Source organism: Phyllostomus hastatus, unplaced genomic scaffold, assembly GCF_019186645.2.
Source record: "Phyllostomus hastatus isolate PE091 unplaced genomic scaffold, TTU_PhHast_1.1 phas_contig_948, whole genome shotgun sequence".
In the NCBI taxonomy this organism is placed as follows: Eukaryota; Metazoa; Chordata; class Mammalia; order Chiroptera; family Phyllostomidae; genus Phyllostomus; species Phyllostomus hastatus.
The window spans coordinates 4959242-4985136 of NW_025333993.1; the positions used below are offsets into that span (position 1 = coordinate 4959242).

Below are 25895 nucleotides of genomic sequence, written 5' to 3' on the forward strand. Positions count from 1 at the left end.
GAGTATAATTCACTAATTCATACATTGTTGTCAGTGTCTTTACCCAACATGAACTTTATCTTATATCACCTGTGCATATAATTTCACCAAAGTCTGGGCTTAGGCATCTTAATATTTTATGTAGAAAAATATGAAATGTAACAGCCAAACTGGAACGTTTCCAGAAAGCACTTCAATAGAAGGTGTTTCACGTCCTTAATGATTCATTATAGTCACACGCCATAAAGCCTAGGTTAGTTTCAGCATGAACAGCTGTACATCTGCCCACACTTTCCTTCCTCTAGGTTTGCCATGCCTTTGGCCGCTACCGCAGAAAGCCACGCGGACGAGCACTGCCCCAGCGTGGCCTCCGAGAACAGCCGGCGGTCGGCAGAGCCCGCGGGCAGCCCCGGCACGGCCGCCAGCCCAGGGCCCCGCAACGCTTCCTCGGGGAGCGCGGCGGGCAGCCGGTCCCCCTGCTCCTTCCGGAGCTTGAGTTCTTACGACGACTATTCGGAAGACTTTCTGTCGGAGTGTTCGGAAACCGCCGTCCACAGCAACTACTCAGAGAAGCCTGCGGTCAAGGGGCAAAAGGAGGAGAAGAAAAACTGCGTTTCTCAAGTCTCCCAACCTAAAGGTAAGAAGCTCCGAGTCCCAACCGAGACCAAAGGTGAGGTTACGGTGACATTATTTTTAATGCACTAATATTTGACAGCGGCCCATACCGTTTTGTCATTTCTCCACATTGTAAACTCGCGTTTCTAAGTGAAGTGTAATAGGAGGAGTTAGGAAGCAGAGGGACTAAGAATAATTACGAAATAGCAGAGAGCTAAGTGTCAGGTGTAACGCCGTCTCGCACAGCTTGCTGCTGGCGCCCGCGAGTGAGGCTGGCTCCGTTTTTAGTTAACAGGTGGCCCTGTCACAGAGCACCACTGTACCTGGATTTCACCGGCTTCTTGCCTCTCTTCCCAGCTGAAGAATCCCAGTTCGGATCCCCAGCGAACCACACACTCCTGCCTCGGCAGCCCAAGAAGACGGTCTCCAAGTCCGGTGAGGCATGCTGGCCCCAGAGGTCACTGACAATGTCATTTCCTGGTGGACTGTAGAAGTGCCGTCACCGTCAGCTCCTAAGGGTCCAAATTAGAGCCGGCCCTGTGACAGCCCCGGGCTCCTCACTCCCTCCGGCCTCCCGGCCCCGATGGGGTGACTCCCCGCAGGTTAGGCGGTCCTGGGCTCACGCCTCTTCCTTGTGCCAGAAACAGCCCGACTCTTCCCCACTGTGACCTCGAGAACGGCCATCAGTCAACAGCTGGAAAATAGAGCCTGGGGAGTGGGGTGGGGCGGGCACATCCAACTGCCACCCCCAGCCTGACCAGGAAGGACCTTCTGTGCCACCTCTGGGTCATCTAGCATATTCGGTTCCCCCTCTTCCCAGCCAAAGAGCAGGGGTTCTGAACCTCAGACCCGCGCCTGCGAACCACAGGAAATGCCGGCCTCGTCTCTGTCTGTCTGCCTTTGTGGACTCTTCTAGGGAGAAGGGCCCACAGCTTCCAGCAGGTTCTTAAGAGGTCAGAAGCCCCTTCTCTGGCAGGCGGGGCCGAGGGCAGGAGACGCGAAGCGTGGCGCCCGTTGTCACAGTGGGCTCCGGCGTCTGGGAGAGGCCAGCGGCCTCAGCAGGACACACGGGGCAGTCCGCTCCCGCAGCTGCCCGGGCCTCGGCTGCCGTTGAAACACACGAAGCCCCGAACGCCAAACGTGTCTCCAATCTCTGGCACCACAGCTGATCTGGCAACAGAAACCTGGTGTAAATGGACGTGAGACTGGTCTTGATCTATTTCACTTAGTGTGAAGAGTCACATTTATTTCAAAAACTACGCTTTGATTCAGGTCTGCTGTCCCTGACCATGGTGGGAAGGAAGCGCCATGGAAAATACCATACACGCACCTTAAAAGATAAAACCCCCAAATCCAGGAAGGTGTGGCCCCTCCCCAGGTTTACGGCCAGGGATCATGGATCCGCACTCACTGCATGTTCCACTGAGTCTGTGCTTTGTGGGCCAGAGAGAGGGCAGTTAGCATTTGTGAAACTTTCCATGACACGTGAACTGCATTTTGAGTTCTAAGCACCTTAAACTTTAACTTTTAAAAATCGACTTCTCAATTATTTGTTCCACAGATGTTTACTGTGTGTTATGTGTTTTATACAAGATACCTGTTCATAGATCAGGAGCAAGCTAAGTTAATTCAGCCACCTGAATTATCAGAATTCTGAAGGGGGCTCTTTTGTATATGAATACTCTGAAATTATGTTAAATACTGGATGCATTTTTTTAAAGATTTTATTTATTTAAATAGAGGAGAAGGGAAGGAGAAAGAGAGGGAGAGAAACATCAATGTGTGGTTGCCCCTCACGTGCCCCTCACTGGGAACCTGGCCCACAACCCAGGCATGTGCCCTGAGTGGGAATCGAACCGGTGACCCTTTTGTTTGCAGGCCTGCACTCAGTCCACTGAGCTACACCAGCCAGGGCTAGGTGCATCTTTAACTCAAATTATATGCTCCCAAGGGTACATTATGAACTTAAAACTTTGTTGTAACATTAAGCTTTGTCACAGAATGATAAATTTTTGCCTTCGTTTATCCTTTCATTCTTTTGTTCTCTGACCGCTCGTGTTCTGCATGTGTTAGTCAAAGAAATTTAAGCAGCAAGTAATGAATATAATTGTAACCCAAAGCAAAGAAGCTGAATCTTTCAGCCAGTGCAGCCCCTTCTCAACTGGGCGTTCAGTGTCTGTTCATCTTTCTCCTGTGCTGGAAGTAGGTGTCTGACCCTTGGGGGCTGGGAACACTGGATTAGGAGCCACCAGTGGAGACCTGGAATTCACTAAGGAACAGTAACATCAGCCCTGGCTGGTGTGGTTCAGTGGGTTGAGCACCGGCCCACGAATGGAAAGGTCACAGGTTCGATTCCTAGTCTGTCAGAGTACATGCCTGGGCTATGGGCCAGGTCCCTGGTTGGGGGCGTGTGAGAGGGAACACATAGGTTTTTCCCTCCATCTCCTTCTCCCTCCCTCCCCCTGTCTCTGAAACAAAAAGATAAATAGCAAGCCATATATTCCTACAATTTAATTTTCAAAAGCTGGTGATTTCCTTCTTTTGTAGAAAATATATCTTCAGCACTCTTTCAATTATACAGAGTGAGGCAAATGTAGGTTTTACAGTTTGTAGGGAAAATAATACAATAACTAATAAATAATGATACAAGAATAAACTCTGTGTTTTGCACACTCACAACTATAAACCTACTTTTGCCCACCCCTGTACGTCCCTTTTTACTGTGCTTTGTCAGTACAACGCCAAAATGTGTGGCAGTCATTCCAACATAGTTGGCGTCCTGGAAGGAGGTCCTGTCACCACACCGGGTGCGGGGACGCCGTCAGCACCGCTGTATGTCGTCAGCAGCAGGCGGGAGGGGCGGTGAAGAGACCCTCCCCGATGGACTGATGCTGGGAACTGGGGAGGGCGGAAAGGGCAAAAGCCCTCTCTCGGCCCCTCCCCTTCTGCTGGTCCTCCGTGGAAAAGGGCACGTCCGTTAAGGGGAAGTACGGCGTTACCTGGAAGAGAGGGAACCCCGTGGAGGGCGGGCCAACAGGAATGAGTGGGAACGCGGCTCCGGATAAGGAGCAGAGCCAGACTGAGGGTGCGGGAGGCCTCGGGAAGGGAAGGAGACACTGAAACCGAAGAGGGAAAGGCCAGGAGAGGCGCTAGGGAGGCCAGGGAGGCCAGGGGAAGGGAACAGCATGGGCCGCGAGGACAGCAGCCCTTTGCACCCAAGGGGCCGGGGGTGAGCGTGACCCCAGGAGGGGGCAAGCTGGGGCCGGGGAAGGGAGACTGCAGGCACATCCGTAGAGCTGTTCCAAAGAGCAGAGTGCCTTGTCCGTGATGTGAGAAGTGCCTTTCTGGTTCACTGTGGACTGAAACGCACACATCTCTGAGGAAGTAACTTATATTGAGTGTTTTAGTTCAGTGGTTTAAAAATTAAGCATCCTGCCCTGGTCCGTGTGGCTCAGTTGGTTGGAGCACCATCCCATAGACCAACAAAGGTCACAGGTTCGATCCCCGGTCAGGGCACATACCCAGGTTGTGAGTTCAATTCCCCATCTGGGTGCATAGGAGAAAACAACCAATTGATGTTTCTCCCTCACATCTCTCTCTCTCTCTCCCTCGCTCTCTGATGAAAAAAAAAAAATGTCCTTGGGTAAAGATAAAAAAAAATTAAGTATTTTTGTCATTGAGCTAAATCTGCCTTAACTATGTGAAATGAGAGAGAAATTCTAAGTCTTACCCTTATTATGTGTAGGTTAGGATAATGAGATATAAAACATTAAGGATTAAATTATAGTTTAATTTTCTGTAAGCTTTATAGTTATATAAATATGTGTGATAAATGTAATGTAAATATGCTGTCTACCACTCAAATGCCAAGTGGTACCTTTACCTTTCTGAAGCAAACTGGCTCATCCTCTCAGACCTGCCCAGTAGTGCAGACACGAACATTTGGGGGAGGGCCTCTGGTCCTTCATCTCCTCCACTTCTGGGTTCCTTGCCCAGGCCTATGTGACCTTTGAAAGGCTAACAGCTCCTCTCTTCAAAGCTCCCACGTGCTCTGTGCACACCCCCACCTGTGGCCTCAGCACAACCCCAGGGCTGTGGGGTTCGTCCCCAGGGACCCACCCGCTCTAACTGCCCACCCTGCAGTCGCTTGAACACACACGACACAGGGACACAAGCCTCACTGCCCATGTGACCCCCCACCCCTCACCCTCTGGTCTCCGGGAACTCCCTCTCCTGTCGAGGGACACCTCACCCAAGAGCTGGAAGACATTGCAAGCTGGAGATCAAGTTCAGTCATGCTGGGCACGGTGTGAGGCATGGGAGTCGCCACCCACCCCTGTTTTAATCCAGCCTGGGTCTAGGGCTCCCCTAGCCAGTGCCCAGGCTATGCAAGTGGTGACCTTGCCACAACCGTGACACCTGTTCCCCGGCCTTCTGGTGCGTGTCACGGAGTCTGGCCTGCTCTGCCTTCCAGTTTTCATTGTCCTCAGAAGCTGACCCCAAAATACTCAAATATCCAACCCTAGCCCCTCCTAAATTGTTACCAGTGGGAAAACAAGTACCACTGGAGGCACACTGTAAAGACAGTTCATCGGTTCTCGATGTGATGCAGACGCTGTGATGGCGGTCAAATCTGTGTGTCCTGTCGCAGCCCAGATTCAAACACGTTACCCCAGCACACACCCTCTGCCTCGTCAGGCTCACTGCTTCCACCCCAGGCAGGGTCGCTGTCCCGTACCAGACAGACGAGGCCGGGTCTCAGAGGACGTGTCCACGCTTGGCCGAGGCCCTAAGGACCCCAGTGACCCTGGGCATGGCGTTCCCTGGAGGTCTCTCCAGGATGAGGACCAGATATTGCAGATGCTACAGTTCAGTTTCAACCTCTCTCTCTCTCAGACAACAGATACACACTAATTCAGTCATTCCTCAGTACATGTTGGCTTCAGAACTCGTCAAACTGTGGTCTCAATTTGACGAGAAAAGTGTCTGCACTCAGTGCTTGCTCGCCACTCGGCGCCCCTCCCTCCCAATGAAACAGAGGTCCATGGGTCAGTCTCTCGGTCAGTGGCCCGCAAACAGTTCAGTGCTCACCGGTTTCAGCACCTGTCATGAGTTCCAGAACGAATCAACAACGAGTTGCCACTGTATGTGCACATGCCTATTCACATATGTTTACATGCACAGAAGCACACATATACATAGCTGCATACATGCATATCATACAAAGGCACGACGACAGGGGGTAGTGACACAGGCACACAGACCTGGGCTCTGTCCCACTTACTAGCCTCGTGCCCTTTGACAAGGGACATTGCTAAGCATCAGTGTGTTTTTTCAAATGGGATGACAGGCCCTGGCCCAGAGACACCAGGGTTGCAGGTTCAATCCCTGGTCAGGGCACATACAAGAATCAACCAACAAGTGCATAAATAAGTGGAACAACAAACTGATATTTTAAAAAATAAATAATTAAATGGGATAACAATACAGTGATGTTACACATACATTTGACATTGTCAAATTCAACTATAGAAACTTGGTACTTATAAGTTTGCTAGAATATTGTTTAGAAACATTTTGTTTAAACTATACCCCTGAACACAAGCCCCCTAACCACTTTATTTAGTGCCAAAGTCATGGAGGAACAATGGTCTTTGTTGGATTTATTGAGAAATGGAATGCCTGCGTATATATCCACACTCACGCAGCGTGATGGCTTTTAGAGGGTCTTTCTGCATATGTGAGACCTTCGTACGCAACACTGGGCCCCAGCGTGACACTCTCACTACCTCATAACATTGTTAGAAGGTTCACATCAGCTGATCTGTATAAAGCACCTAGTTCAATAGCTGACATACGGTAAGCACTTAATAAATGTTACCTCTTATCATGAATTTTAGCTTAGCTTCATAAAAGAAGTAAGTGTAGGCTTCAGAGTCAAAGAAGACCTGGTTTTCAATCCATGGTGTCACTTTGTGGTTACGTAGCCCTGGGCAGCAGACTTAAAATGTCCAGCTACAAAATAGGCCCCTGCTGACCTAAGGTATTAAATGGGATATTATGTATGAAGTACCTAGGGTCAGCGTGGGTAGTCATCAAACATTAGTTCTCTCCCTTTTAGTTTTCATGAGTATGCATGACCATGCAGGAGGGTGGGGGGAGTCGTACATTTATATTTGCATATCTGCCTATCTGTAGAGATGGAGATGTTGCTAGTAACAAACTGGATTATCTGCTTAACAGGCCAGAAGGAAATCTCAGCTGAAAGAAAGCACAACCGGAATGCACCGTTTTTAAATTCTAAAATCAGTACGATCGTCCAGAGAAGAGAGGCTGTGACCTACCGCATACTCTCAGCAAGGCTCCACAGAATTAAAGAACTGAAAAACGAACTAGCTGACATACACCGGAAGCTGGAGGCCACGGTTGTGGAAAACCAGTTTTTGAAACAACTTCAGTTCAGGCACTTGAAAGCCATAGGAAAATATGAGACTTCACAGAATAATGTACCTCAGATTATACTTAAACATCAGAATGAAGTTAAAAATTTAAGGCAGCTACTTAGGAAATCCAGAGAAAAGGAAAGAACTGTATCCAGGAAACTTCGAGACGCCGAGAGCGAGTTGCTGAAAACCAAAGACGCCTTGCAGGCCCTCCAGGCGCTGTCTGAAGACAAAAGTCTCGCCGAGAGGGAAGAACTGACTCAGAGATTGGCTATCCTCACAACGAAAATGGAGGAAAATGACCAAAAACTACAGGTCTGTATGGCAGAGGCCCAGGCACGTTAAGGTTCCAGAATGAATCCAGGGGGCGTGCGTGCACGTTTGCACGCCAGCCTAGCACAGACCCGCCACGTGCCTCGCCACATGCCCCGCCCCGCAGGGCTTCGCAGCGGGCTGGTGTCCGCTAGGGGGCGAGAAGCGTGGTGGGGAGGTCAGCTTGAAGGAAGGACAGAGCAGCTCAGACCTGGGAGTGCCCTTCGGTTCTGGCGAGCAAGCCTGGGGCTCTTTACCCGGACAGGGCGGTTCTCTCCTGAGCGGGACCTTCCTCCCCTGGAAGGGCTGTGCTGTGCTGTGCTGTGTTGTACTGTACTGTGCTGTGCTGTGCTGTGCCGTGTTGTGTGTGCTGTGTTGTATTGTAATGTGCTGTGCTGTGCTGTGTTGTGTTGTGCTATACTGGGCTGGGCTGGGCTGTGTTGTGTTGTCTTGTGCTGTGCTGTGCTGTCTCGTGCTGGGCTGGGCTGGGCTGGGCTGGGCTGTGCTGTGCACAGCCTGCCTGAGAAAAACCAGCCCTCTTCCAACTCTGTATGGAAAGGCTGCGTCCCTGAAAACCTCACGGCACACCCCTCACTCCCTGTCCTCATGCTCTCTGTCATCGGTTTGTCCTGTCACCGCCACGCAGGCATCTTTGGTGTTTTAGAAAGAGAAATTTTCCCCACACAATACTGCTGGGAACAGAGAGGGAAAAGGAATTAAAATAATCAAAGAAACAAGTGGATTGATTTTCCTTGGCAATGCATGGTTGTCCAAAGCTTGGGGATTCCCTTTGAGGGATGATTTATCCGAACACCTTGATTCTAATGAGAATTCCGCTTATTTTCCATCAGATAGGTTTTGGTCTCTTTAGACATAAACACGTAAGTGCAATTAATTTACTGTTTAATTCTTTAGCACGCTATGGTAAGAAACCAGTATTTTCTGTGATCTTGAACTCATTAGAAAATATCAACTCATGTCACTCACTTTTTAAATCTCAGTCATCCCTTCCTTGGGAAAATCCTCCTCTGTTTCCAAAGAGAATTTTCTCCCCTAAAGGTGGGCACATGAGCAACAGAAAATCACGAGCAACTTGGTTTTCACGCACGCACACGGGACATCACAGTTCTTTTATGAGGCCTTTCGGGTGATATCAGGTCCGTGTTAGCACACGCCTGTCATGTAGAAGTAAATGTATTTTTACCTCATCTACACGTTTTTATATCTATAAACAAAACAAAGAGAATTCAAGAAATTGAGTATTTTCTTATCAGAAGCATTTGATTGTGTGAGAAATTCCACTTGGTTGTAAGGCATTTTATGTGGGGGGCGGAATGTGAGCCAAAACATGTAATTTTTTTTAAGGTTAATATTTTAAGGACTGGGGTTTTTAGTGATTATTGCATTGTTTTAGCTTACCATGTTTCCCACTTTCCTTTAATGAGAAGGAACTAATATTACAATGAGGGAAATGACACCTGATGAACACAAATGAAAGAGAAAGAAAGAAAAGGCCTTTGGCCACGCCTGTGCCAAAGTCCAAGCCAAGCGGTTCCCCGGTGACGCGGTTCTCCCTCCAGGGAGGTGGCGAGTCCTGGGCGTGGGTGGCACTCGTGCTGACTCAGCGGTCCCTCCGTCTGTGTGTGGCCCTGTGAGTCCCCGAGACAGCTTCCGCCCCAGTTAGCAGACCCGCAGCCCACGGTGGTCTGCACCGACGCTGCACAGCCCTTCAGAAAGAGAGGCTTGGGAGATTCTTAAAGAATACAGCAGGTCCTCAAATAATGTTTCCTTCAACACTGTTTCATCACAACACTGATCAGAAAAAATCACGGGTTCCTGGCGGGGACCACTGACTCTGAGGAGAGTCATTTCCTCCCCCCACGGCTGCGTGGGCTTTCCCTGGGGACCCCGGTTTCCGCCTGCACCCCAGAGATGTGCACTTGAGGGGAACCGGTGTGTCTCCCCCGTCCCAGCGTGAGGGGGTGTGGGTGTGAGTGTGCCCTGCCCTGGAAGGGCATCCCATCCAGGGTGGGTCCCCACTGGCACCCTGAGCTGTTGGCCACACATGACCCCGAACTGGAATCAGAGGGTCGGAGAAGAATTATCTTGTTTTTGTTCATGTTTCTTAAATGTATGCATAAGCTCACATTGATGTCAGTGTTTAATATTAGGATGCTGTTGGTCTTTATTTAGAGGGTTGGTGATGTTTTTATGCCCAGAACTCTGCCATAGGAATGTAACTCCAATTTATATCAGTTGGCTTCATTATACATCGTTTGCTTAAAGTTACAGTTTCCGGGAGCTCACTGACCTGCCAGGTGAGGACTCGCCGTACCCGATGCCGGGGCAGCAGAGTCCTTGCTGTCAGCAGGACTGCCTCGGTCGAACGGTGACATTGAGTACGTGTATCGATTTTCAGAACGTGTTCAAAAACTGTTTCATCGAATTCCAGAACATAAAAGACATTCAGTTCAAAACATGATGTTTATTCTCTAAAGCCATGATCTGGGATTTTGGCTTTTGGGGGTTATATTTATTTCTACTCTATGTCCCCTATACAAGTCATCCCTAAAACTGTATTAAAAAGTTGCACTTCTCGTCAATGTAGTTGGTCCCACTACAGTGGGAGCTTTTAGTACAAGTGCACTGGCTACAGAAGAGCTGAAACGTGTGCTGTTTTCAGAACTTGGAGAAGCAGCTGAGGTTGAAGACGAAAGCCTTCGGTCGGCAGCTGGCCGCGGAGACCCAGAAGACGCTGGCCACCCAGGCAGCCAAGGAGGCTCTGCACAAGGAGGTCCGGCACCTTCAGCAGAAACTGAAGGTACTTCTTTTCAGGCAAAATGGAACAAAATCTGTGCAATCCTGCTTCCCAAATTGTCAGAGCTATTTATGCCTATCATATCTGTAAACTATTTAACTCGGAGAATACGTTTCTCCACGGTTTTCCCTACAGCCGTACGAACAGACGGAGGGCCTGAAATTATTAAGATGCATTGGCAGCCGGTAAACGTGCGCTTCATTAGCAAAAGTAAAGCTCTCCTCTGTTCGCTGACAGCACTTTGTAATATGTTCATTTCATCACATGATGTAATAGTACTGTATTTTCTTAATATTTTCATGGAACCCAGGGTAAGTTTTTAAATTTAAAAATTAACTTATTAAAATAGTTAGAGTAATTTGCAAATAGGCTTGAAAAACTGTCTTTTAAAGCGTTTTAAAAAATGAGGATTAAAAATATTTTTTCAGACTTCTGCTATGTCTGCCTTCCAGATTTCTAAAATGGCCAACAAGTTGGAAAAGCTAGATAAGACACTTAAGAAATATAAATATGGCTTTATCAGGCTTCACCTAGTAAATCTAAGCTTGATTCTCTGAGGCAAGAACTTTGTTCGGACCTTTTCCCGGGAGCCTCCAGGGCGCTCACAGCAGGAGAGAGGGATGAGCGGGGAGGGCTGGTTGTTGGTCAGGTTTCCCTTTGTAGGGCAAGGAAGCAGTGGGCTCTTCCTTCTTTGGAGTCTCAGGGAACTTCAGAGAGTGCACTGTGCCCAGAATTGGGCATGACGGATGCGGACTCCAGCCCTCGGGGTCCGTGTGCTGTGGCTGCGACGAACAAATTCACCCGGACTACGCAAGTGCTGTGGAGGAAAAGGGACAGCATGGCGGCTCTCTAAGGGAGAGAGAGGGACCCAGCCCCCGCCTGGACAGGCTTTTATTGCTTTTCTGGGCACACGACATCGAGGACGGTCCTCATTTACTATGCACAGGTTCAATTTAGGTGATTACCTTTTACAGGTAACTGCCTCGACCGGTGCAGAGTGGGGGTTCCTGAGTGGGGTCAACAGGAGATGATGAAAATCACAACACAGATGGTTTAAGGAAAAGTGGGGACCAGGTGGGACATTGTCCTCTGATGGAGAGACAAAGAGCCCTGAATGTGGTTTCTGCGCCATTTGATAGGGGTTGGTTAGACGGAGCTCAAGGACAGCTTGCAAACTTAGGGAGCTGCTGCAGGCACAGACTGTTCCGTTCCCGGGCTGTCTAACTGATACATACGTCTTCTGCAAAAGTTACGGCGCATTCAGCTGAAGCTTGCGGTTATCTATCTCCCATTCAACCCCTGCGGGTTCTGGGGTTCTGGGTCCCAGCTGTGGTCCGCTGCTGGCTTGACCCGCCTAGCAGATGCAAGCGGTGCGGCTTCGTACCGCACTCGGCCTTGGCTATGATGCCAGCCTTCACCGCCCCCCACAGATAACAGAGGAAGGAATGTCGCTAGTTACATAAAAGAAAAGGATGTTTGCAGATGCAAGGGGAGAGGTGGTTGAACCTGTTACACTCCATACCTGGGAGGTTTAGCACAGACTTTAGGAAGCTGCCTTAAAGATACACAGTAAACATTTGCTGCCCCAATGCAGGGTGAGGGCGTTTCAGCAACAAGCAAGCCTCAGAGTCGCCCAGGTACCATGCAGACCTGGTTTCCCACGGGAGAACCGATCCGTGGATTTGGCTTCCTGTGTGCCGACTCACACCTGTCGGTTTTCCTATAGTGCCGGGCTACATTCGCCATGCCACACGGAACAGTTCCCTATACATGACCGTAGCAACCAGCTTAGAAAGCTAACAGGAAAAGCTTTAAGGTCCACTGGTTGGGGCAAACGTACATACACACACACACACACACACACACACATGTGCATAGGAGACACAATCAGGGAATTTCAACATAAATTTTGTGCTTTCATATGTCACCATATGCACACCTATAAATAGTATGTAGTCATTAAAAAACAATTTAACACAAGGGGGGGTGGAAACAGAGGTGGGGAGGGCTGGGGGGTGGGCTGGGATGGGGAAAAGGCAGAAAACTGTGCTTGAACAACAATTAAAATAAAAAAAAACAATTTAACAGGAAAAATACTTAATGAAATGCTTAGTGAAAAGAAAGATACAAAATCCTATATACAGTAGGGTCCAAATTTATTTTTAAAGAGTAAATAAACCCTGGCTGGCGTAGCTCAGTGGATTGAGCGCGGGCTGGGAACCAAAGTGTCCCAGGTTCGATTCCCAGCCAGGGTACATTCCTGGGTTGCAGGCCATAACCCCCAGCCACCACACATTGATGCTCTCTCTCTCTCTCTCTCTCTCTCTCTCTCTCTCTCTCTCTCTCTCTTCCCCCCTTCCCTCTCTAGAAATAAATAAATAAAGTCTTTAAAAAAAATTTTAAAAAAAAGAGTAAATAAACCTACACAGAATGTATTTCTGTGCATGTGTAAAAAGAAATGAGGAATCCATACAGTAGTAAGGAACAGTCTCCAGGACATATTGGTAAGTGAAGAAAGGAAGGCAGAGGGAAGTGTGTAGTATGCTATTATTTAAGAAAAGGAGGCAGTACAGCCCACGCCGAGTTAGCGACCTAAGCCGCACCCGCTGCCTCCCACCACTCCCCGGCCAGGCATCCCTGCAAACTGAGCAAGCTGCGAGCCTCAGGCCTGCATGAAAATGTGTAGGCGGGATCCGGGCACTCTGCATCCCAAGGACATGCGCTTCCTTAGGGGGTGGGTAGAGAGCATGGGCGATAAAATACCACCTGCCACTCATAAAATCAAATCAGAAGAAAAGAAGGAAGAAAAAACCAGCAGAAGGTGGAGGAAGACATAAAGACAAACAAACCGTCAAGTGAGGAAAGTGATACAGCAATTGACGGCGAGGATGGGATTGAAGCAGACACCGACGCCCGCCAGAATGGAAGGTGAAAATGTAGAGATAACCAAGATGCGGGATCAGGCAAAGAATAAAAAAGCGGCTGCCATCGATGCCCTCAACGATGGTGAGCTACAGAGAGCCACTGACTTGCCCACAGGTGCCTGCCATCAAGCTGAATCCTCGCTCGGCCACTCTGACATGCCAGGAGAGCCAGTGCCGTCTTCATCGAATTACAGAAGCCAAACGCTGCCATCCGAGACCGTGCCAGAGCTATTGGAGTAAATCCGGTTCGGCTCAGCCTCAGAAAGGGCGAGGGAAAGCACACAGACTTCTGGGCCACGGGGAAGAAGCAGCCCATGATCTTGCTCCCGAGTGTAAACTGGATCATGATGAAGATGCCAGTGCGATGCTGAAAGAAGTTCAGCCAAGGGCCCAGAAAGGTGCAGAACATCGGAGAGAGCATGAGCAGAACCGTGAAGAGCGAGAGATCAAAGAAAGAAGGGAAAGGGTTGAGAAGGCTCTGGAAGAACTGGAGAGAGCCCGGAGGGAGGGAGAAGCCAGACAACAGGCAGGAGAGCGGTGCAGCTCTTTCCCAGGTGGCTGTCCTGGGGCAATGCCTGGACCAGCGGCAAGGCCCAGGCCCAGTGAAACTCTCTGTGATGCAGAGGTTCTTGCCGTCACGCAAGATCCAAAAATCATGGTCATTCCAGGATGCGACTCATAACCTGGCAAGTGTGTCAGAATATCACAGCAACCCAAAGGTTATGACTCTCATCAGTAGGTTGTCAGCCAGATCTGCCAGTCAAGCGTCGTGCCTTTCTGACAGATAAAGCCCTTGACAAAGAAAAAGCAACTTGGGTCACCCAATGGATGTCACAGGGATACAAACCAGTGCGCCGCTGGCCTTCTGTGGATAAGGCTGGGGCACGCTGAGGAGAGTCCCTGCCCCTGTGCCCCGAACGCAGCTGCAACATGTGGTTTGTGCTACCATATTCTTTCAGGTAATGTTTTCCACTGGGAGTTAGAAAGTTTGAACACTTTTAAATCTTAAAAGTAATTAAAAACAAATTAAAAGGGTATGTTAAACCCTGCATTCTTCTTTACTAAAAAAAAAAGAGGAAAAAAGAAAAAAGAAAAGGAGGCCATACAAATATATCCACATATTAACTTATATTTTTAAAAGAAAAGCAGCAGCAGGGTAACAGTGGAAGTAGGATGACAACTCCAGTAGAAGAGACGGACACAGACCCTAGATTTCCCGACTGTCTCTTTGCTAAACATGACTTGGGAACCTTGTCAATATTTTGCATATTCATATTATGAAGCAAAAGGAAATGCAAACAAAAATGGAAAAGCGTTGCCGAAAAATCCAAATGACAATGAAAACAATAAGCCTGCTGTTTCCTCCAGCGCTGACGTGATGTCAGAGAAGCACCACTGCAAGCGGCTTACGACAAGTTCATTTTGCTTACTGCATTTGCCGAGGCGAACGGGTGAGGGCCGAGTTTTGCACGTGAGACGCTGGAGGTCGGTCAGCCTTGAAAAGGGCGGGAACTCTGGCACGTGCTACAGCACGGGTGGGCCTTGGGGACAGCACGCCAGGCACAGTCCATCAGCCACAAAAAGACAGACGCTGTGTGATTCCTCTTCCACGAGATGCCTGGAGTGAGTAGTCAAAGTCACGAGACAGAGCCCAGTGGTGGTCTCCCGGGGCTCTGGGAGGGCCGAGCGGGGAGTCCGCGCTCGGCGGGGACAGAGTTTCCATTTTACAAGACGGAAGGAGTTATGGGAGTGGACGGTGGAGAGTCGCCCAGCCCCGAGTCTGGGTCGAGCTCCACGTCTAGGCTATGGGCCACAGTCGGGGCATGGACGTCAGCCTCCCACGGCTCTGAGCGAGGTCCTGCACCCCAGCCAACGTCCAGCTGCACCCCAGCCGATGTCCAGGCCACAGGCTTACCCCTGCCAAAGAGGGGGTGTCTATTTAAACCTCGCTCCCTCTCCAATTCCCAGAAGCCCTCTGTGCTGGCCTCGATGTGGCTCCACACCGTGACTCCACTTCCCCTTGAACTCTGAGCGCGTGCCCTTCCCTACGAAGAGTCCACGGCGTTCCCTGAGCGTTCCTAGACATGGATTTTCTTCTTATTGTTTCTCTTGGTTGCACCCAATTGCACTCACCCGCAAGTATCGTGGATTGTGTTCTGAACCTGTTCAGGTCTTTGGTTCTGGACCCAGGCCCAGCTCTGTGACCCACCGCAAAGTAATATTTTTGTATTTGTTTGTTTGTTTGTTTGTTTGTTTTAATTCACATTTAGACGGGGGGGGGGGAGAAAGGGAAAGAGAGAAACATCAGCGTGTGGTTGCCTCCCATGCAACCCCGACCAGGGACCTGCCTGCAACCCAGGCGTGTGCCCTGACCAGGAATCAAACCAGCGACCCTTTGCTTCACAGGCCAGGACTCAGTCCACTGAGCCACACCAGCCAGGGCTGTGACCCAGCACTGAAACCTTTGTTCCAAGCATGAAGGGCTGTCCTTCTCATCGCCTCCCCTGGGCCTCAGCAGCCGTCCTGCACCAGCCAGTCAGTAGCTGTTGACCTTGACCTGCCGCTGCCTGCTCCCTGGGGCTGAAGGACACACTGACCCTCTAACTGAATTTCCCAATCAAAACCTGCCCCTCCAACTGTCGAGGTCTCTCCTGTCTCTCCCTACTCCCCGCTGCTAGGCCCTTCCCTCCCGGGCTCTCCTCTCTGCCCGGATGTGGGTGACACCCTGAACTCGCAGGCCCACCTCCTGTCGCCGGGTTCCAACTAAAACTCAGTGGTCTTGAGTCTGACAGGCTCGCCTTGTGATGCGTGTGTAAGAAGGCATGCTTGGTATTTAATCAATTCCAGTCTTTCCTCAACAAGCCGGGACTTCAAACCTTTCATTTTGCCGAGGCTTTAAAGACAACATTGGGATTTGAAGCTGAGTGGTGACGTCCGTGACCATGCCGCGTGAACACAGGCCTGTCTGGTGGCGCGCGCCGTGACCACAGAGAGCCATCCACGCCGGCCACAGCTGTGCGGAGTGTGGGTGGCAGGACTGAGGGCGGAGCTGCTCATCTAGTTTTATTTTAATTATTTTTCAATGGCAGTTTACTTTTGACGATATTTTGTGCTGGTTCCAGGTGCACCGCCTAGTGGTTGGACAATCATGCGCGTCACGAAGTGTCCCCCTCCTGATATTTCCAGCGCCCACCTGGCGCCTCGCGTGGTTGTCACGATGTTCCTGATTCCGTTCCCTGTGCTGTGCGTTGCATCCCCACGAGGTCCTGTAGCTGCCAGTTTGCCTTCTCAGTCCCCTCACTGCTGTCACCCAGCCCCCACCCCCCCTCTGTCCACCACCGGTCCGCCCTCTGTGCTGATGGGTCTGTTTCTATTTTGCTTGTTCATTTATTTTGTTCCTTAGGTTTCACAAGTACGTGAAATTATGGGGTGTCTGTCCCTGACTGACTTATTTCACTTAGCATAATACCCTCTAGGTCCATCTGTGCTGTCACAAAGGGTAAGATTTCATTCTTTTTCACGTGTTTTAATTAGCTCAAATCGCGACATGGCTAGTGGCCACCGTATGGCACCATGGAAAAGAATAATAAATGTCAGGGGACGGGAAGGAGTGAGAGAAGCTGGCTTGGAAACTTTTCAAAATTATTGTCCCAATCACAATAGTTTGACACTCTGTGAAAAAGTGCTTTTTTGATGTCAGGAATGAAATACAGTGATATGGCCTATTTCTATTTCTACTAGAATTAGAGATTTTACTCAGAGAATACTGAACTCACTTAAACTGCTTTCCAGAAGAAATCAAGGTTGATAAAAGCAAATGTTTACAGAAAAATGGGTATTGTGGTTCTCTCTAGGAGAAGGATAGAGAGCTTGAAATCCGAAACATCTACGCTAATCGGATACTGAAAAATTTACATGACACCGAAGATTATCCAAAAGGTATGTTTTCATTATTTTTCCTCAAACATCTGTCCTTAAGAATCTAGTCAGATTTTCCTAACTTCCATCACCAAAACAATGAATATTTTAAAAGTCATTTTACTAGGCATTCAAACACGTTTTGTGATTTTAGAAGAATACAGAAACCCCCGAGGTTGAGACAGCTGGAAAAGAACAGAAAATTGCACATTCCTGCCTCCCCACCTCCTGCTCAGTCCTGCATGTTCCTCCTGCAGGTCGAAGGGGGGGACTTTCGGGTTCAAGCCAAGTGGCTGCCAAATACTGAACTTGCTAAGAGTATCTAGTAGCCAGGGTGTGGATCTGAAAACCAACTCTACCTAGGCAGGGTGTGCCTCGCCACAATGCACCCATCTTGAGCGCGCCAGGCGATGGGTTCTCACAGACGCGCATCTCTTCCCACACAACCACGGCCGCAGGCAGTGTCACAGGGTCATGGTCATGGCCACGTCCCCGGCAGGCGCCCCCGGGCCCTCTTTGGGCTCAGCCGCCCGCATGCCTGGCCTGAGGCAGCCGCCGAGTCCCCGCTGTCGCAACGGTGCGGTTTGCCTGTTCTGCGACTCCTTAGAAACAGAGTCATCAGTGGTCGGTCCTCTGTGTCCGGCTCTTTCTGCCCAGCACCACGTTTGTCGGGTCGCCCGTGCTGCTGCTGCTGCTGCTGTGATTGTCCGTCTGCACCTCTTCATTCCCGAGCAGCGCTTTCCCTTCAGGACGAGGTGCACTGGCCTTCCGCCCCACGGGAGCGCCCAGCCAAACATCCCGCTCAAAACGTAGTTGTGACGGCAGCAACACCCGCCCTGGTTCAGTGGAAGTAACCGTGCCACTTCGTTGCGAAGGGCAACGGCCTCAGGTTCCCTGGCCTTCTTCCTTCACTTGCCTCCAGTTTATAATCTGGAATAACAGCCAGCAGAGACCGTGACAAACGCAGCCAGGGGACCATGCAAGCGGGATGATACCTCAGGGAAAGGGCGGCCTGGATTTCGGGGTCACGCACTGCAGCCAGGGCCACCCGAGCATTGGCCGGGGCAGCTCTGAGGTGGGGTAGGGGGCCCACGCCCACAGCCTTGCACGTCTGAGCCCTGAACCCAGTCTGCAGGCAGGGCCGCAGGGCCCTGGGATGCAGCGCAGGCCTGCCTGCTGCCTGCCTGCTTTGGAGCCGGCCACCGGCAGGCACTCCCGTAAGCTCTGTGGCCCAACACAGGACAAAACAAGGGCAGTGGCAGGGGAAACACAACGGCGGCAAATGGTAGACGGATGCTGAAAAATTTTAGAAAACATCTAGTGTGCTCTGTTCCATGACGTTGCGCAGTGTGATTTTATACTAAAAATCGAGATTGCTTCCAAATGTCAGGTGTGTTTCTAATGTGTAACATACCTGTTGTGCAGTGTCTTCAACAAAGTCAGTACAAGCGGACAGGACGGGCGCTCCAGCCACCAGTGTGAGGCACCAGGAAACCCAGAAATCAGAAGATGCCCCCGCCTGGATGACTAAGGTACGGCCCGGTTGGCGGTCTCGTAGCGTCTAATCAAACCGACCTCTCTGCGAAACCAGGCTGCAGGCGCCTGTTCCACACAGACAGTGTTTGTAGTCCTGCACGAAATGCAGTTCCAAAGTGTCTGCACCCCACTGACGAGGTGTCGCTGCTCTTCTGAATTGCAGAGTAAAAAGACGACAGGAAACGCTGGTCATAAAGAAAAGCCGACGGAAACGGTCCGTGCAATTCCTCGCTACAGCAGCAAACTACCAAGCCAAGAAGGTTCCGAGAGAAAATACGAAGGTAATTGAACACCTTTTCATTCATGTTTACCCTTACTGATTTTTCTGAGCTGGGAATTACTGTGTATGAAAGCACACATAAAAGACATACTGTGCGAAGAATTATTATAAGACTAATACCGTGTAGCCACTATCCTAAGAAATGGAGCATGAGTGTCCCCTTGGATACACTGTGGGCCCTTCCCAACCACATCCCCTGCCCGCCCCCCAGAAAGCACCACACTCCTCAGCCAGCTCTTCATGCCCTTGCCCGGCCGCCCCACTCCCTGTCCTCGTGAGGGTCCTTCAACAGCGTGTTCAGGTTTGCAAACTGAGCGGCAAACCGAACCCGGCTGAGTGCAGGGCCACCCTGCCACTAGTGGAGACTAACCCAAGACTTCCCGGAAGGGAGAGCTGGACGCAGACCGTGGCTCATCTCCCCCCGAGGGCACAAGGGTTAGGGTTAGGGTTAGGTCCTGCCCCATCCTGGGTGCAGAGAGCCCGTGGGTGCACAGCATCTGGCAGGGCTGCTCGGCGGGTCCGGGAGGCAGCAGTTCGGGTGGAGCGGGCTGCTCGGGGTTTCCTGTCCCACAGTCCCTGGAGCTCCCCTGCAGCTCCGGGCGTAGGTCAGGGCGGAACGCTTCCATGGGGTGAAGTGAGCCCTCGGCCCACCCAGGTGGTGGCACATGATAGGGCAACACCTCCATCAGGCCGTGGCCAAGACGGGCCAAGGACCTGCTCACCGGGCATTCGCTGCCACAGGGATGGAGACCACCAGGGGTCTTGGAGACACCAGCCCTTAAGGAGGCTTAAGCCTCCTTGCCTCTGGACTCGGAGACTGGTGTCTCTGGCGCGAAGCTGTCACCCTGGGATTGCACGTCACCAGAGGGACCAGGCCCGCCTCCTGAAGGCCAGCTGGAGACCAGTGCCACAACCCAGACGAGGGACGAGGTATGCGGGCGGGCCTGCAAGCGGTGGAGGTGGGAAACAAGCATTCCACCGGTCTCCAAACTGTAACATGTACGGGTCCTAGGGCATAACCTTAGCAATCATTTAGAATTAACTATAGACCTTGCTGGCTTCTCTGCTCACCACTGATTCTTGAAACATATTTCTTCCCTTATTAGAATTCCTTTTTTTATTTGCCTGGCGCATAAATGGTTTTGTTTTAGAATGTGTTCGCATGGAACATTTGCCAGCTTTCTGATGTCCAGCACTGTCCCCACAAACAACTGGCCATTCCGATTTGTAATCAAACAATGGTCTCGTGTGAGGAATGTGTGGGCGGCCTCTGTGGGCTTGTGCATTGGGACTCGGGTGTGTCTTTGCCCGTAAGAGGCGAGGACCGGGAAAGGACCGCCCTTCCTGATGCAGCTGTTTCCCTTGACAACACACGGAGAAACCTTTTCCTGAGGTGGCCTGTTCACCCACCTCATTCTTGATCACAAATGCCTGGAATTCCACAGGCTGCACGTACCCTCATTATTTAACCATGACCTGCCTGGCTTCTAGGACGGTTCGCTGTTATTAACCATGCTCGGTAACATCCTTATGCTACACGTTGTGCACTTTTGTAAGGTTTGGTCCTAGAAGTGCAGATGTTGTGGCTAAGACTATATCCACATGAAATTGTGACAGATACCGCCAAACTGTAATCTAAGTAATCCATGCCAACTTGCACCCCCGCCGATGGGGAATGGAAGCTCCAATTTCCCCATATTCTCACCAGCTCTGGAAATTACTGGCCAATTGGGTGGGTGAAAAATAGCCTCATCGTCTTCACTGGCGCTACATCCAGCTAGTGGTGCTGGAACTTCTAGTAATACCTTATAGGCAAATTTTTCTTTTTCTTTTTTTTTTTTAGAAGCCACCTGGACTGTGTTCTCTTCTTCTTACTCTTCCAAAGGAAGAGAAGAACTGTCATCGAGGGCTATTGGTAGTTGCAAAAGCAACACCAAAAGCCGGCTTCACACTCAGGAGAGAACGCTGTGCCGCCTCCTCCTGATGGTTTCGGTGCTCTGCAACATCCAGAGAAACCCCTCTAGTAACGAACTACAGAAATGATCCCTGAAAGTACAGTCTTCACATTTTTCTTTATGAACATCACCTTTCTTTTGGTTTCCTACTTCTCGACCATGCAGTATGTTCTAGGAGAAGGCAACATTTCGTGCCTGTGAATCGCACCCTGCCCACATTCCAGTGCTGCGTACATTTATCTTCTGGCCTTTTTTGTCGTGTTACTGTCCTTGTAAAGAAGTGTGGCAAACGTGCATGCCATCTCAAAATAAAAGTCCACTCCGTTTAAAGGTCCCCAAATTGATCATCTTTCTAAATGCAGGTTTATCGAAGGAAGAGGAACAGTTGAGGGCACAAGCAGCTCCAGAGAACACTGGAAGGCAGAGAGAGAAGAAAGCAGATCAGGAGAAGAAAATCACTTTAGAAAAAGAACAAGAACCACCACCCGAGAGAACTCAAGTCACTCACCTCGAACCGGGAGGCCAGCAGGGAGACGAAGCGGCAAAAGAAGGGGTTCCAAAAAGCCTACAGATGAGTGACGCGGACGAGGTACCGAACAAGAACGCTGCTGCCAACATGAAAATCCTCCTCAGACAGAGGAAGCGTTACTCATTCACGGTAGCTACCGAGAACTTGCACCACGGGCTCCCTGCTTCGGGGGGGCCCACCCCAGGCCCCAGGAGGTGCAACCCGGGCCCAGACAGGCGGCGCGGGGCCAGGGAGGGCCCGAAGCCCGAGCACTCCGCCAGCATGTACGAGCCCTCCTTCGGGAAGCCGTCCCGGACAAAGGCAGCGGGGGCAGCGTTCAGGGACAAGAAGAGCAGTCTGATGCGGGAGCTCTTCGGGGCAGGCTACGTCTTCAAAAAGGACCGGGCCAGTGCTATTAGAGAAGGGCCTGAGGAGACCTGGAAGAGCACGAAGGTGCCCCAGCCACCCCCCGGTCAGACCTCGGCCAGCAACGCTTTCGGAGACTCGAAAGTGACTGTGGTGAACTCGATTAAGTCATCCTCACCTACAGAAGGAAAAATAAAAATAATTATTTAAACAAGATCGATGTTCTACTGCATTCGGGTCTGACGGCCTGGTTCTTTTGCGGCTTCACCCTCGTGGTCTGGTGTGTGTGTCTGTGTTTTCAGCACATACGCTGACTTTGGGTAGTTAAGGTTTTGTTTTATTGTTAATCTAAAGTTTAACATCCATTGTATATTAGCTAATGACAGCATCTCTAATACAAAGCTACATCTTTTTTTTTCCTATAACTGAGACGTAGCAACAGAGTTTAAAAAAAACACAGTCCAAAAAAATCGCCAAACACATGAAAACAAGGTTTTGAGAGAACTGAGAGGAACAATGCATGAGGACCAGATCTGCAAAGACTTCGCCTGTTGGGCCCAGAAAATAAATTATTTGTTATACCCAGAAAATAAACATTTAAAGAAATAAAAGTAGTTTTTGGAAATGGGGAGGGGGGTCTCTGCCTGCAGAGTCCCCCACCCCCCCACCCCCGCCGTCTGCCACAGAGGGGAACAAGTCCACCAAGACAGGATCCGCCTGGGGAGGAAAGGCGCCGATCTCTCAAAGGAGAAGGGCCGGGAGCCAGTTCCTCAGTGGGCTTTCACCGGGTTCCGTTTGCACAGGAACACAGGTAAGGCTCATCAATCACTGTCAGGCAGTAAGGCTCAAACAACAGCATACAAAAAACTACCAGGGCTTATTCTGAGTCAGGCTCAGTTACCTAAGGGGCTATAAAACCTTGGGAAACAAACTCGTTTCCTGCTCGGATTCTTATCAGAAAACTGAGGACATTCTTAGCAAAGCAGGTTTCACGGGATCTTATTCATTCTTTCTTAGGCTTGATCACCCCAGGGAACCCGCCCTTTCTAGCACAGGGCTGCACCACCCTCCAGCATTGTTCCAGGCTTAAGTCAGGCAGGGGAAGTAAGGCAGCCAAGAGAATGGGAGACTTCTTGCAGACAGAATGAGGACTCAGGCTATGTCAAAGCTGAGGGGCGAGGGTCTATCACCCCCTTTTTCTATAGCCCCCCAAGTCCTTCCCTGAGGGCCCCTTCATGACTGTGCCTGTCTTAGGCTGACCCTCCCTTGAGGAATCTTACCCGTCATTGGCTAACCAGTCATCTGCCCAGGGCCAAGCAGGGTAAAGTGAAGGGTGCAGAGGCGCCGACACCCTCCCCCGCCAGGAAGATAAGCTTTGTCTCCTCAGTGGCGTCCCAAGGTCTCTCACTCAGCCTTAGCCGTGGGGGGTTACAGCTTCTGAAACCAGGCAGGCCAGTTCCCAACAAGTGTGAATAAAAAGAACAAGAACTCAGCATATGTGACAAAGAACTCAAAGACATAATAGTTTAAATTGACACACAGGCTGAGGAGCTGATGAGACCAGCATGCAGAGAAGAAAAGACAGACCTGAAGAACTGATCAGCGTCAAAGCGCTGAGAGACAGAGAGGAAAATAGGGGAGGCAGGTTAGCAGACACAAACAGAGCGGAAGGTTTAACAACATCCACTCCATTTCCCAAGGACAGGGAAGACAGAACGGAGCAGGGCTCAGTATCTAAACAAAGCCGAAAACTTCCCAGAACTGGCAACAGATTTCAATCCAATGTTTTAGAAAGCACAATAAACGCCCAGGAAAATAAACAGACATTGAAATAAAGAGAAATTCACACCCAGCTAGATCACCATGAAACTGCCAGGCACCAGAAACAAAGAGAAAAGATCTTAAAAGCAATCACATAGCCAAAGGCGGCTTCTCATCAAAGCAACAGCTGCACTTCTCGGCGGCAACCACGGAAGGCAGAAAACAGTGGAACTGAACTTTTAGCACGGTGGGGCTATTATCCTGGAATGCATACCCTCAGAAGCGATCAAGAATAAGGAAGAAACGGACACATTTTCAGAGAACCAAAAACAGAGATGGCCAGCATTAGCACTTCACTAAAGGAAACTGGAAAGCAAAGATCAGCAAACTTTTTCTGTAAAGGACCAGAGAGTAAATACTTTAGGCTTCACAGGAGATAAACCCTCTGTCGCAACTACCCCTCCATTGTAACGTGAAAAGAGACAACATGAAAACAAGTGGGCACATCAACAAACCACAGCCTGGGGGCTGAGGCCAGCCTGCTGCCTGCTTTTGCACGGAGCAGCCTGTGAACCCCCATCTCCACAGATAAAAGTCAAGCAGAGGGAAAGTGATTTGAAATACAGGGTCTCATAGGAGAGAGCAGTAAATGTGTAATTCTAAACAAGTGTCTACTAGAAATGATAAATTGGCAAAATAGCAGGATCCAAAATTAACATTCAGAAATCAGTTGCATTTTTATATGCCAATAATGAACTAAAAGAAAGGGAAATTAAGACAACAATCTCATTCACAATTGCTTCGAAAAGAATAAAACACCTAGGAATAAACCTAACCAAGGATGTAAACAAGTGTTATTGCTTTGTGCATCCTTCTCCTGTGGGGTTACAAGAAGTTAAGATACAGCTGAAGTATCATTTATGTACACACATATACGTATATATATCACAAGGGAATGTGACAAGGGAAGCACTGAAGTTAATGGGTTATGAGCCTTACGCTGCTGAAGAGGAGAGCATTGGTAGATTTTCTAGTGTAAGCACTAAAAAAAGAATCAACTTCAAAATATAAGGTGGAGAAGGGTGTGAAAAAACCAAAGGCAATTGTAAGATGATGAAAAACAGAAGTTGCTCTCTGCCCCCAGGTCCTGACACGGGCCCCTGAAGCCCTAGCACTTCCTGGGGTGGCAGAGTGTCTTCTGTCCCGATGAGGCAGCTCTGGGTGGACACCTGGGTGGTCCCAGGACGGGGCTGGTCCCCAGAAAGACCGGAGCCTCGGGGAGAAGCTGGGACTCTGTGGCCCCGCCCCCGCCCCTTGAGAAGGGAGGGGGTGCGGAACTTGGGGTTGGAGACGGACCGTGGGACTGTGTCTTCGTGGAGCTTCCGGTTGGGGAGCACCCGGAGACGGCGGGATAGTGGTGCTTCCCCCCATCTCCTCCATCTGCACGTTCCCCTGGATCCCCGATCGCATTCTCGCATAATGAACTGGTAAACGGAAAGCGAACTTGAGTCCTAGAGTTTGCTCTAGCCAATTAACTGAACCTGAGGAGGGCTCCAGGGGACCTCTGATCTATAGCTGGTCGGTCAGAAGCACAGGGGACAACCCGAATTGCAGGTAGCACCTGACGCAGGGCAGCCCTGTGGGACTGAGCCCCTGCCCTGCGCGACCTGACGCGCTCTCCAGGTAGACGGTGTCAGAATAGTTACGTTGCTGGGCACCCAGCTGGCGTGGCAGAGCACTGCTTGCTGTGGGCTAAACCAACCCCCCGCCCCCATGGCCTGTGACCAGAAGTGTCAGAAGTGTGGGAGCTGTGTGAGTAGTGAAGGAGACACACAGAAGGAAAGAACAGTAGGTTTTCCTAAAACGGCAAGCAAGGAGGAAAAAGGAAACAGAGAGAGTGGAATGAATAAAAATACAAATGAAGCAAAAACTGACAGAACTACAAGTCGAAGTCATGGTGTGAGCCTTCACATACCTCTCTCAGTAATGGGTGGCTTACTTGAATACGACGACTGATAGATTGCTCTGACCTAGCAGACATACACAAAAGACCACACCCAACAACTTCAAATTTTACATTTTCTGTCACATCTGGAGCATTGGCCAAAATTTTATCCCACTATATTTGAAAGTTGAGAAGAAATGGATAAATCCCTACACTAATATGCCTAATGTGACTCAAGAAGAAATGTGAAACTGAATATCCCTACTACCGTTAAAGAAATTGAAATCAGGAGCTAAAAAAATCTTCCAAAATGAAAAAGGCCAGTTTTTACCATCGTATATTCAAAAAATAAATAACTTAGATCTTAATCTGATCCAAAATAAAGAATAAAATGTTTGTGAATAAATTTAACAAAAGAATTACAAAAGTAATCATCTAAAAACTAAAATTAAACAAGATCAAAATAAATGGAAAGACATCCATGTTCGCGGATTGGAAGACTTCATGCCGTTAAGATGACATCACTCCCAAACTG

At 49.8% G+C, this 25895-nt stretch overlaps 1 protein-coding gene, 1 non-coding gene and 1 pseudogene across 2 annotated transcripts; 2 read left to right on the forward strand and 1 right to left on the reverse strand.

Moving 5' to 3' along the window:
• Window positions 1–291: 291 nt before the first annotated feature.
• LCA5L (lebercilin LCA5 like) lies at window positions 292–21864 on the forward strand. The gene is made up of 7 exons (XM_045852479.1): window positions 292–616; window positions 6838–7352; window positions 10033–10170; window positions 16946–17030; window positions 18435–18541; window positions 18709–18826; window positions 21143–21864. Exons 1-7 carry the CDS (start codon window positions 292–294, stop codon window positions 21862–21864), a joined length of 2010 nt encoding a protein of 669 aa, XP_045708435.1.
• LOC123827925 lies at window positions 12709–13879 on the forward strand (annotated as a pseudogene).
• On the reverse strand, window positions 20671–20887 carry LOC123828136. The gene has a single exon (XR_006787428.1). It is a non-coding gene; the product is annotated as a small nucleolar RNA U3 (small nucleolar RNA).
• Window positions 21865–25895: the final 4031 nt, after the last annotated feature.

Bases quoted from the DNA above. Each gene is read 5' to 3' on its own strand.
- LCA5L (XM_045852479.1), top strand. From the start codon at position 292: ATGCCTTTGGCCGCTACCGCAGAAAGCCACGCGGACGAGCACTGCCCC. The intron at 617-6,837 runs GTAAGAAGCTCC...TCTGCTTAACAG, and splicing joins TCAAGTCTCCCAACCTAAAG to GCCAGAAGGAAATCTCAGCT. The intron at 18,542-18,708 runs GTACGGCCCGGT...TCTGAATTGCAG, and splicing joins CCCCCGCCTGGATGACTAAG to AGTAAAAAGACGACAGGAAA.